The following is a 12766-nucleotide window of genomic DNA, read 5'->3' as shown; positions in this document are numbered from 1 at the left end:
CAGAAAATTCCTTTCCGCTCTTAAAACGGCGTCGGTGGCATCAAACATAACCCAGACAGAAACCTGGCTACATTGGTAAAAGTTGTAAAGAGCGTGATTCTTGACGAGGACGGCAAGCCCTTTTACTATAGTCCTAGTCAACGTAGGAGGGAGAGAAAAAAAAGGTGTAAAAAAATGGTAGATCGTCGTCGTCATTAATCATCAAGAGCATCTTGATACAGCATTGGGAAAGTTCGTTCATCCGTCTTTTTGGTCAGCCAATCATTTGTTGCCGCACCCACATGTTTATTGTTTTTTTAATTTCTTTTGCGATTAATGTTACTCTCAATTTGTTCCTTCAGGTAAGGCAGTAAGCACAAGCCGTGGATAGAGCTTAGAGCATAGCACAGAGAGAGAAAGAGATGGGTCTGCTCACTCACAGAGTGGAGAGAAGTGAGATCAAGCCCGGCGACCACATCTACACATACAGAGCTATCTTCACCTACTCCCACCATGGTCTCTCTCTCTCTCTCTCTCTCTCTCTCTCGATTGTTTTAATTTTCCAAAATTTTGCAATGTGGGTTCCTTATCCAATTCATGACACCGGGTTTTCTTTTCTTTCCGTTTTCTGGGGAGGCTGGTGTTTTTGTTTTCTCTTCTTTGTGAATTTACTTTCGGGGGATTTCATTTTAGTTTCTCTTTTGTCCCCAGAATTATGAATGCGGGTTTCTTCTTCATTTTTTTTAATGTGCGTTTCCTCTGTCGATATACTGTCCAACCTTTTCTTTTTCGTCATAAGAACTGTCGTTTGAATGGTGTACAGGGTCATCTTTTGCTAGAGATGAAAGTTTAATTCGCAAAAAATGTTTGACGTGTCCCTTAATTTCTGCCGCTTGTCACGATTTCCGGAAATTAACGATTGCTTTGTGTTTTTGGGATATTGGAATGTGGATTTACTTTACTTGCAAGTATATGCTTGGGAGTTGCTTGATTCCTTGTGTATTTTGTCCATTGACTTCTAGGATGAGAATTCTTCTATTAGACCAATTTTTCAGATTCGTGCTGTTGCAATTTATTACGATTTAACCGGATGGTTCTCAAAGTCTTTACTTTGAAGAATTTCTCCTTTGACTTGTGCAGTGATGCTTCATACCATATTCTTTGTTGAAGGATATATACTGGTGATGCTCCTTTTGGTGTCTATGAGAATGTAGGATAAGTAAACCAATTAATATTACCGTTTTTGGATTTTTTTTCTTTTTTTTTCCCCCCTTAATTATGGACTTGGGAAACAAAAATCTTTAATCAACTGAATCTTATACATTTTGCTCATTGGAACTTAGGTTGTTTATTATTTGATGGGAAACAAGGTAAATTATATGAAATTATCTATTATTTATGAGATCTTGCCATCCAATCTGGCTGACCAGTTTAGATTATGCAAATTTGAGACATTTCAAGATGGCACTTCCCAAATTCTCGTGCTGATCATATGACAAATTAAGATTTTCTTTCGTGTAATTGAGAGCTCGCTCTAGGGCTTCATTGCTGGTGATTTGGGATAGTTAGCAGCAACAAAATTTTACATTCACTGTAACGATAGTCACATGGATGGTAATAGTAGTTGTAAGTGATATAGCACATGGAAAAATCACTAGAGCTCTGGATAGCTTCAGAATAAGATTGATGCCCCTTTATCTCCCTTCAAGTGGGTTAGTCAGGGAATTCTTTATGAAGTTTTCTTGTCAAATTCCCCGGTAACCTCCCTAGTTAGAAAACCATGTTTCATCCACCATCACTGCGAGAAATCTTACCACTACAAGTGCTGAATACAGCCTGATGAATGTGAAGCTCTTTCATTTCAACCAGTTAATGCATGACAAAGTTTTAAGCTCACTGGCCGTCCCTAAAGTTACTTTTGTCTTGATAATGATAATGACTTCATGTCATGATAATGATAATGACTTCATGTCATAGGGTAGCTTCATAGTCTTACCTATTTCTGGGGGTTTACCTTGTACTCCACACTGACCTATTGCGGTTTCAGTGACAGTGAATGGATGTCAGGGCTATGAGACTTATATCATGAAGGTGTCCAAAGAAAATTTCTTGTACTGGAAAGGCGAGAGAAATTGTAAAATTATGGGAAAGTGGACTTTCAGTGAAAAATTCTACTCATCAACCTAATATCTCTTAACAATGGTATATAATTCCAACGCCCACAAACATAGTTTGGAAGATGTAGGCTCACTCTTAAGATTCCTAACAGATAACTTCAATTGAGGGACTTGTATAGGAATTGTAGGTGAAATATTTTAATTTCTCTGTTGTATTCAATCTCTTCAACAATATATTGTAAAATCTATATCCATATAATATGATTTTTAAAGGCGTGAAGTTTGTTCCTATGAAATTATGCCTACTATCTCATTATATTTTTAATAAATGATTTTTAAATGATGTAAGCCATTGAGTTAGACTTATTAAATGAAGATTAAATAAACACTTGGGATGCTTATATGTAAGCTCTTTTTGAAAATTTTTGAAATATTTGAAAAAAATAACATTTAAATACGCATGGGTTTGTATCGGGCTTTGTAAGAGTGGTGGGACCTATTAGAAATGTGTTGGAGTTGAACGTATTTTTAATATGTTTTTATTGGGTTTCAAAATGTGATGGGGTCTATTGAAAATATGTTTGGGAAGGAAGTTTTATGAGCTGATTTGAGTTTTATGGGTTTTTATTTATTTATTATTGAAATTGAAGTAAGATTGTTTGATGAAAACAAATTTTGAGTATTTTGGCGATGAAAACAAAATCACCAATTTATTTCTTTGAATTCATTGTTATAAGTGAATGTATGTTTTCTGAAAATGCTAACAAATTGAAAACAACATTCTACCTTGAAAGTTTCCTGTACCTACTGTCAGAGCATGGTTATGTTTTCTCTCTCCATTTCTTTTCATAGATGATCCCTTAATTATTGTGATCCTAATGAAATTTGGATTTAAAGAGTGGGCTTCCAAGGTAGAATGATGTAAGATTTTGCAGGGAAAGAAATGTTGTCCTATCATTTCCCTCTTATAATATTTACAGAACTCTAAGATAATAGGTTGTTTACCTGAATGTGGAGGTAATCATCTTTGTCTTCATAATTTGTATACTCAAGGATTCTTTTACTGCTGATGCTCTGTTTCAATTTTGTTACTTATGTTCTCCACATAATTTGTAGTGTAATTCTAGTTCAGTTTCGCAACAAAATATATAGTTCAGATCAGATAAGTTGTCCCGTTTTGGCTTGTGCTTGATTATTTGGTGCAGGTTACATGTATAACCTCACTTTGATGTGTTGTGACAGACTTAGTGATATGCATTTGTAGTTGGATCATTGGGCTAAATGCTGATGGAAATTTTGATCAGCTTTGCATTGTTTTATAATCATTGTGATTTGCCTGCTGCATCCTAGTAGATGTACAAATATAAAATGAAAGTCGATGTATATCATCCTTCATATTTTTTTTTTTATGTTAGTCTCAGCGTCCATTCTGAGCCCAAATATTCTGTTCTCCTTCCTTGCTGCCTTACGGACCCTGGTTGACAATGAAGTATCAGAAATTTAATGCAGTGGCCATTTTTTATTCTTCTAGTGAATACAACTGTACCTTGACAAGCTCTCAAACAGCTGACAATAAATGGCATTTTACTTTGACTCATTTTGTGGTTGCATTAAGCTTAATCATAAGCCATACTGAATGCATGCCTTACAGGTATTTTTGTTGGGGGAAGTAAGGTGGTTCACTTTAGACCTGAGAGGAATTTGAATCCAGGCGTTGGGACATCTAATGATTCTGCCTTATATGATTCGACATTGAACCTCCCATCATCGTGTTCTATCTTTCCTGACTGTGGATTCAGGCAACCAAACAGTGGTGTAGTCCTCTCTTGTCTGGATTGTTTCCTTGGAAAAGGATCTCTCTATTGTTTTGAGTATGAGGTAGCCCCATCTGTATTCCTTGCTAAGTTGCGGGGCGGCACATGCACCACTGCAGCATCTGACCCACCGGAAACAGTTATCCATCGAGCTATGTATCTCCTTCAGAATGGATTCGGCAATTATGATGTGTTTCAAAACAACTGCGAGGACTTTGCACTCTATTGCAAAACTGGTCTTCTGATAATGGACAAAGGGGGGGTTGGAGGAAGTGGTCAAGCTTCATCTGTCATTGGTGCCCCATTGGCTGCTATTCTTTCTTCTCCTCTGAAGTTGCTAATGCCAAGTCCCGTTGGTGTGGCTACAGTTACGGCTGGAATGTACTGTATGAGTAGATATGCGACTGATATTGGGGTTCGAACTGATGTGATCAAGGTGGCAGTGGAGGACTTAGCTATAAACCTGGGTTGGGCAGACCATCCTGAAGATGTAACTGATGCCAATGGGGCTAACCGGCTGATTGCTGGATAGTAGAAAATTTCAACCTTGTGCATGTGACGCTTCAGCATATATAGATGATTTATGGTTGGTGTTGATTAGCATTTGTTGACACTGGTAAGTAAAACATTTGATGTGGGTGTTATCTTTCACACTGCACCCCCCCATGCTCTTCCCCTCATAAACATTTCGGTAATAGTACAGTGCTTTCTGGTCTTGTGATGTGCTTGAAATGATATATTATACTCTGTTTGCGAAATAAATGGAGGTAGTTGCGATGGGTGCAAGGTAGTGTAATTTGAGTTTTGGTACTTACAATGGTCTGTCGAGGGGCAAGAAGGTGTCGTCAAAAACTTTTTCCTTACTTTCATAATTTCCTTTTTCTTCTGCTTTTACCTGTATGTGAAATGGCAAAATTGTCAGATCGTAAAGTTCAATGGTCTATGAAAATAATTCAACATCAAAGAGCCAGGAATATATATATATATATGTGTGTGTGTGTGTGTGTGTGTGTGTGTGTAATTTGTGAAAAGCAAGTCTAATGTTCTGCCATCTACGCTGAATCAAGTGCGATGGCTACAATATCGACTATCACCCATTGGCCGGGGCATTGTATACTTCTTAAGGACTAAGAAAAGGTTGCAAGGTGTGTCTGATCAGGGAGTACGGTGAATGATAATCAACTCAAGCCAGTTAAAATTCTTCAAATGATAGGAAAAGTGAAGCCATTAGAAGTCTGCTATGTCTTGATGTTAAACCCATCTCAATTTATTTCAAACTAATCATTGGTAAGATTTATTATTTTTTTAACTTCTTATAAAGAGTTAAACATATCTCAACGTACATATTTCATATATTTAAACACATATTTCAATTTACTTCATATATTCAAATACATCTCAATGAGATTTACAAAATACTATTATTCAAATATCAATTTAGATCACCTAAAATTATCTCATAACTAGATGTACCCTTAAGGCTTTATTTGCATGTAGGTGGTTTCATGAACACCATAAACATTAAACACTTTATTAGCTGATGATGGTTTGATAATTTTTTAAAAAAGTGTTGGGACTCGTACGTTTTTCTAACACCATGTATTTTTCTAATACCCAAAACTCAAGTTCATCTTCAAAATAAATTTATATAAAAATCTTCAAAAAAAAAAAAAAGTATATTAAATTGCACACCAAATTTATAGGTGTTTTGTGGCTAGTTTTAATTGTCAGAAAAATCAAATTTCTTGCAGTTAAACCACCCGTTGGTGCCACCACAGGGAGCCACCCTAGCCACTATTGATGGTGGCCTCGATCTGAGCCTCCTTGGTGGCCCCCCATGGCGACTAGATCGAGCTAGCGTTGTGGCTAGCTGCGTTTCAAGATTTTTTTTTTTTTTTTTTTTTTTATAATAAATTTTTTATATTATTTATTATTTATACTCAAAATTTCTCTAAAACGTTTTTTATATCCAAACATACTTTTAGGTTTGGTTTGGATAGCAAAGTCCTCCCAAATCATTCCATCTCATCTTAATATTCAAATGCCATAAATATAAATACTTTTTAATTTTAAATCTGTAACTTTTTCATCTAATTATTATCTAACCATTAGAATTTTCTTAAACTTTTGAACAAAAAATAAAAAAACAATTATATTTTTTCAAATCTCAGGACAAAATAATATTATAATTTTATAATATTTTTATTCAATTTTTTTTTCCAAAATCTCATAATATATATTTACTCAACTATTTCACTAATATTTACAAATCAGTCCACTATTATTCATATATCATCTCATCTCATCTCACTATCCGAAACTTTAATATTATATATATTTGTATGTTTAGAATATACGGAGAAATAGTACGGGCACAAGCATTTTACAGCTACTATTAATTCTACAATAAAAATATTAATGTTTTTTTTTTTTTAATTTAGTTACACCTAATTAAGATAAAGCAATAGTCAAGAATTTTTTTTTTCTTTTTAATTTTTAATTTTTTAAAAGATAAAGTTTATTATGAACTTGTGCACACACCACTTGTCTGCTAATTGTGTCCCTATACTATTCTTGATAAGGTATATTATAAAAATATTCTTTGAATTATAATCATCTACTATTCTTTAAATAGTCATTGATCGATCCTTCTCTTAACTCAAGTAAACGTTTGTGAGGTTTCTTATAACATAGAAACAAATGAGAGCTAGGAGAGTAAAGATGCAGCATTGACACTCTTTTAAAAGTTATAGTAGTTATTGTATATATAATGGCTATATGATATGTTGACTTAATTACATAGAGTATTTTAATTTTATCATTTTAATTAGTTGTGTCTGTTATATATACAGACAGCACTTCCACTCTTCTATCAGACTTTACCTTTATCTAGTTTTATTTTTTTACCCAAGAAATCTATATATATAAGAGTGGAAAGCATAAACTGAGCCAGTTCCTATCAAAAGACGAAAACTTTTTCCCTTTACCCAATAGAGAAATACTATTCCTCACCTTAAATTCGTCATGTGATATTTCGTATTTACGCATATTTTAATTAAATAATTATTTTATTTATTAAGATTACATGCTTTCTTGTTTTAAATTTTAGTTGATTTACATGGTATTATTTTACGATTTCTAACTGTGAAATTTAATTTAAAGTGTTATCTTGTTATTAAATATTGTTCATTATTTAAATTGACCTTTATTGTTGGATTTTATTATTTTACTTTATGTCGTTATTGCGTTTAAATTATTTTATTTAAATTGCCGTTTTGAAATTTTTTTCGTTGGATTAGTTTTGAGACTCAAGTTGCAAAGATTGGATCTCACTGGTGCCTTCGTTCTTCCACACGCCCCATTTCAAGCCATGGCCTCTTAAAGCTCTTGTGACACCGTGCTACCACTGTTCGCTATCATTTTTTCACCACATCATCGGCGACTCCCCAGCCACCTAACCCAATCAGCCATCCTCAACCCTGATCCGTCCCCCTCGAAGCCTCCCTAGCTCTCACTCTGATTTGTCCCTTTTGGCCTCCAATCGCCACCAACCACCATTATTAGCTTTTCCAACCTCCCTTAGCTTATCCATGGCCAGCCCAAGCTCTCATTCGCTTTCCTTTGAAATTTGTCATTTTGAGACCCACGGCCTTAATTAGAAAATATTGTTCTATCGTTGTGCCACCATCGTTAGCACCACCTTTGATCCTACAAAATGTTATTCCATCATTGTAAGTAATTTTCTAAAGAATTTTCTTAAAATTTAAATATATTTTTATACTAACATATTTTCTACAGTCTGGTTGGTTGTGCTAGACCTTGGGTCTGAGGAGTATGGAGGTTGGGTTGAATTAGAGAATGTGATTGTTTGTAAAATTAAATTGTGTTTAGATATTTTATATGTCGTGTTGGTGTTATGACATTCATCATATGTTCATGCATGCTCATGTTGTAAATGAAAATTGGGTTTTCCTATGAGAAATGAATTTGGGTATGTTTGTAATGAATGAATTGAAAAGAATGAAAGAAAAGAAAAAATGACTATAGGGATGATGGTAAGCAGGGACGTTGATAGGGTCTTGCCTACGGTGCACGCAGTAAGGATGGTGGTAAGCAGGGACGGTAGTTGAATTTTGCCTATAGTGCAAGTTGTAGGGATGGTAGTAAGTCCTGCCTGTAATTTCCATCTACGGTGCATACGGTAGGGATGGTGGTAAATAGGGATAGTGAAAGAGTCTCGCTTGTGATTCTCACCTATAGTGACTAATAAATAGATATGTTAGGCTATTTTATGAGAAAATAATGGTTTATGATTAAATGGATACGAGGACCATTTTCTGCAAAAATGGTAGTTTATGTTTGGGCCATTTTCCGAAAAAAAAAACGGATGGTATTTAATGGCGTGTTTTGGGTCAAATGAGATTTTTGGCATGTGTTGCAATAATGGTCATTTTTGGAAAAAATGATGATTTTTAGTCTCATGCATGTTTTAGCATGTGCACGCAATTATGTTGGTTGTGTTAATGTATTTTTATATTTTGGGTTGTTTGGTTAGTTACTTACTGAGACTCATAATTTCACGTGGTATTCTTCCTTATGGTTATGTTTCATGGAATCATAGATTTTGATGCAGAAAATGATGTTGAGCTTGAGGGATCGGTTCCACCGGAGGAGTGACATGTGGTCGCTTTTTGGATCATGGGATTTGTTTCCCTTTTGGCTATTTTTCATGGATAACTATATAACTTTTTAAAGACACTTTATCTTGAAAAATTTGTGTTTCAAATTCTGGTACTTAGTTGACTATTTTTTATTTATCTGTTGCGATTTTTGTTGTACACTTTTTACTCATGCACATACTTAGTACTTGTCGTTTGGAGTGTGTTACCCTTGTTATTATCATCCTGATGTCATGATTCCCACATTTCCATACGTAGGAGTTAGGGGCGTCACATTTCATCATCTTGTGCATTCGAGGTGGGCTCCTCAATGGGTTTCTTTTGATTGGCTTTTTCATCCATAGCAAGCTTGAATTTGGCAAGGCCTGCCAAGTGGTCTACTGCATTTGCAATTTCTTCGATTCTTGCTGCAATCTCAATCAACAAAGATACTAGAGTTGCCAATGGAAGAAACTCCATGATAAGTGGTATGGTTGTTTTAGGTTCCCTATTGGCTTCATTAATGGGAGCTTCCAGGGTTGACAGCACTGTGGGTTCAGTGACAGAATTAGGAACAGATTTCAATGCGTCTTGAAGTTCTTGTACAGAAAAGTTCATCTCTCCAACCAAGAAATCTATCTTGGATGATTTGGTGGTATTTTCTACTGTAAGGGCCAATTCTTTTAGGACATATGAAGAACAGGAGCTCAATGCCATGCATGCATCCCTGAGATGCTTCTTTAGATGCTCTGGTGCCTGTAAAAAAGCACAAATATTATTGGAATTCATATCGCAAGAATACCTAAGAAAATATATATATGGTGTTAAAATGTGTAAACAAAATTACAAATACCATTTAAATCAACAGTTTTCCTAACAACCTGACGATTCTTATTCTAGCTAGCTAGGAGGTGGTAACCTGATTTTTTGAGTTTACGGAACTGTTGAGAGCCTCGACACAATAGGCACAGTTACGCATTGCGGCTCCAACCTTAAGGTATTGTTTCCATGGATGTCGGAAGTTGAACCGATCATGCCCAGGTTCCCATATTGCCAACTTGGCCTAGAAAATTGGAAAAAGTAAAAACGATTGAGCAGTCAAGTTGTATCACTGCTAGCAAATTGACCCACTAGGCCGAGAGTTAGTTAGCAGCCCTACCATGGATTCTTCAGTTCCCTTGGAATTAAGCACACATTTATAGCCTTGCAATATTCTTTTACTGCCATCTTTCTCACTTTCTGGCACAGTTTTGCCTTCCTCGAAGTACTCGGTTACACATCCTGTTGAATTTCAACTTGACAAAGAAATTAATGCTTTTGATTTGGAAAATTAAGAAGAAAGATCTCCTTGAGTCCGGAGAGGCTCAAGTAGAAGAAAAGACATGACTACAACATGCATTTATTACTGTTCTTATAAATTTTTTGAGGAGCATTAACTCGATTCATATATCAATTTCTCTCCCATTTGTAACGCTCAATGTTCTGATAAGAATTTAAAAGAGATATTGATCTGAAAATTGGAGTGTATGTTCATGCATACCTTCAAGGGAGTCGGCAAGTTTTCCTAGGTTACGAAAGATCAAGAGGTGGAGCTCAGTGCCGGACCAAATGGGATAGACGATAATGGTGATAATGATGCAAAGAGAGGTCCCAATGGCAATAGTTGACAACCTTTGGTGTCCCAACTGAAACACTTCATCCTCACGATACCCAGAAACTGAAACTAAGCTGAAGGTGAGGATGAAGATCATGGTACCATAGTCAAAATGAGTTTTCACAGAGGGAATAAATCGAGAGAAAGTTGCTGCCGAAGCTGCATGCAACCAAAACAAGGAAAGTATTAGCTTCTTTATTTTTTGTTCCAGGAATTCTCAATTGCCAAAGAAAATTATCCAAGAAAACACAAGCACGTACGTATGTACCTAAGAAGAAAACTGAAACTCCAATAACTATGGGCTCGAAACTTTCTCCTGATTTGCATGCAATCCACTGAACACCTAAAGCAAGAGATCCAGCAAGAAAAGTCCCTATTACTCTATTAAAGCACTTGTAGAGTGTCGCACCTGCGCCGTTATAACGTTATTTATGTAATAGATCAGAAGTGATGATGATATTACAAAAGACGTATAAGAAAAGCGTATCTAGGAATTTGAATATATTTTTGGAGTACTAACCCACATTCGATTCAAAAACAACGACAACCGTCATAATTGCCCACATAGCATTTCCTCCAAGACCGTCGTACAAAGGCTTCATATAGTAAAAAAGTGATACGAGGAAAAGGGTCAACCCTACTTTGACACCATGGATGACTTTCTTAGGTTCTGCAACTCCTAAATTCCAAGCATTTTCTAAGAACTTCAAAACCATCGAGGTGAACCTTCCTAGAAGACCTTTTAACCCAGCCCAAGTTTTGTCCAGAATCCCAGATTCTGGGACCAACACCTTCGATTTCCTGTCTGGGAAATTGATCCTCCATTCCAGTTTCTCCGACACTTCATTTTCCTTCACCATTTTGGACAAGACTAAGAAAAATTATATATGGTGGTTGCTGCTAGCTAGGGAGAGTTGATTGCCATTATGTTGGAAGGATTAGGCTTTTAGGGTTTGTGTTTCTTACATGGCTAGGCTCATGCTTTGTTATACGTTGTTGCCAATTAATCAGGTGTATGTGGATTATATATATGCAGTCGATAGTGGCGCTTGATTAATCAAATTGCCTAAAATATGTACTCCACGAGTGAATCATGAATCTGTGATTATTTTAGCACGAATTACTAATGCCTTCAATTAGAGATGAACAGAAAGTGTGAAGATATATTAAAGAAATCAAATTGATAGCGTCTGCTCTGGTACTGGTGCTTTTTGTCCTTTTAGTGATCAAGTGTGAATCTGTTCCAAGTGCAAAATAATTAAAAAAAAAAAAAAGGATTAAAAACTATAACATAAACGAAAAAACAAAATGGAAATTCATATTTCGATTTCCCACGTTTGATGTTTAATTACCATATCAAGATGGGTTTATTAATAAATAATTTAATTTCAAGCTTACCCGTTCAAATATTCCCAAAACATGATCAATATCTTTCAATTTCTACCAACCAGGGTGGTTCAATATAAATTGAGGGTTAAGGAAAAATTTAAGTTAATTATTCGTAATTATAATACAATAAATATAAGTTATTATATGGAATATTTTCAAAATTTTCAATAAAATGAGATTTTATTTCAAATATTTAAATAAATTTTTTTTGAATTTATATTTAATGCAACAACTTAAAATAAGGCATCAATGCAAATTTTATATATATCTCAATTTAGCAAGATCTTAAAAAATTATTTAAAATATAAATAATTCATTATACTTAAATATTAAATTTAGTATTATGGAGCCTTGCACAATTTGAAAAATATCAAATTTATTTGAAATTTTATTTAATGAAATGGTTTTTCATTTTTTTTTCAATTTTTTTTATAAAAAAAGAAAAAATATAGTTGCAAGTACAATTGTGCACTAATCTGTGTACTAATTTGATGTGATTGGTCAAAAAGTAGATTTTATTAAAAACAGTATTAACTTAAATTTTAAGTATGAATAAATCAGTATTGGTACGCAGATTAGTACGCGACTTTACTTGTATGTAGCAAAACTCATAAAAAAATACCTCATTTTTTTTATTTTGGGGGCCTTACATAGAGTGGGGGGCCTTAGTCAATGGCTTCAGTGGTCTTACCATTGAGCCCGCCCTGATTTCCACTAGCCCTCTGATTGACCCATGATTTGTGTTATTATTGGATGAAAATTAAGTAAAGAGTAATGCTATATACAAGAAACTCTTATTTCACTTTCATATGTAAGATGTGACACATTTATTATTAAAAAATCTTTCAATATTGATAAACATGCCATATTTTACATAATGTGATAAAAATTGGATGATAGTATGGTATATAGAATTTTCCTTAAATAAAATGAGCCAAGAAGTTAAATATTTTTTAATGAAAAATAATATATAAAATTAAATTGGACTTACAAGGAAGAAAACTAAAAGTACTATAATTGAAAAATATTTTCACTCTCGTGATAATTAATTTATCTGTAATTTTTCAAACTCTGGCTATTTTTAGAACTTTCTTATAATGTAAGAAATAGTACTGCTTGATTAAAAAAATTATATTAATTTTAACATCCAGATAT

At 34.5% G+C, this 12766-nt stretch overlaps 2 protein-coding genes across 5 annotated transcripts; one reads left to right on the top strand and one right to left on the bottom strand.

Moving 5' to 3' along the window:
- LOC122311532 (protein LEAD-SENSITIVE 1-like) lies at positions 1-4696 on the top strand. Of its 4 annotated transcripts, none has more exons than XM_043126138.1 (3): positions 1-231; positions 342-495; positions 3748-4696. In XM_043126138.1, the coding sequence occupies exons 2-3, from the start codon at positions 402-404 to the stop codon at positions 4440-4442; spliced, it is 789 nt and encodes a 262-aa protein (XP_042982072.1). In that variant the 5' UTR covers positions 1-231; positions 342-401; the 3' UTR covers positions 4443-4696. The 4 variants fall into 4 exon arrangements, with proteins under 4 accessions (XP_042982072.1, XP_042982081.1, XP_042982065.1 ...); XM_043126147.1 differs by having other exon boundaries at positions 1-252; positions 351-495; XM_043126131.1 differs by having other exon boundaries at positions 1-252; positions 347-495.
- Positions 4697-8859: 4163 nt separating this feature from the next.
- On the bottom strand, positions 8860-11082 carry LOC122309752 (aluminum-activated malate transporter 10-like). The gene is made up of 6 exons (XM_043123427.1): positions 10743-11082; positions 10491-10631; positions 10109-10381; positions 9728-9849; positions 9488-9631; positions 8860-9324 (listed from the first exon to the last, which is right to left on the bottom strand). Exons 1-6 carry the CDS (start codon positions 11080-11082, stop codon positions 8860-8862), a joined length of 1485 nt encoding a protein of 494 aa, XP_042979361.1.
- Between the last annotated feature and the right edge of the window lie 1684 nt (positions 11083-12766).

This window comes from Carya illinoinensis, chromosome 1, assembly GCF_018687715.1.
Source record: "Carya illinoinensis cultivar Pawnee chromosome 1, C.illinoinensisPawnee_v1, whole genome shotgun sequence".
Taxonomy (NCBI): Eukaryota; Viridiplantae; Streptophyta; class Magnoliopsida; order Fagales; family Juglandaceae; genus Carya; species Carya illinoinensis.
Note: the sequence above shows the minus strand (reverse complement) of the source record. Positions and strands in the feature narration are given on the sequence as shown.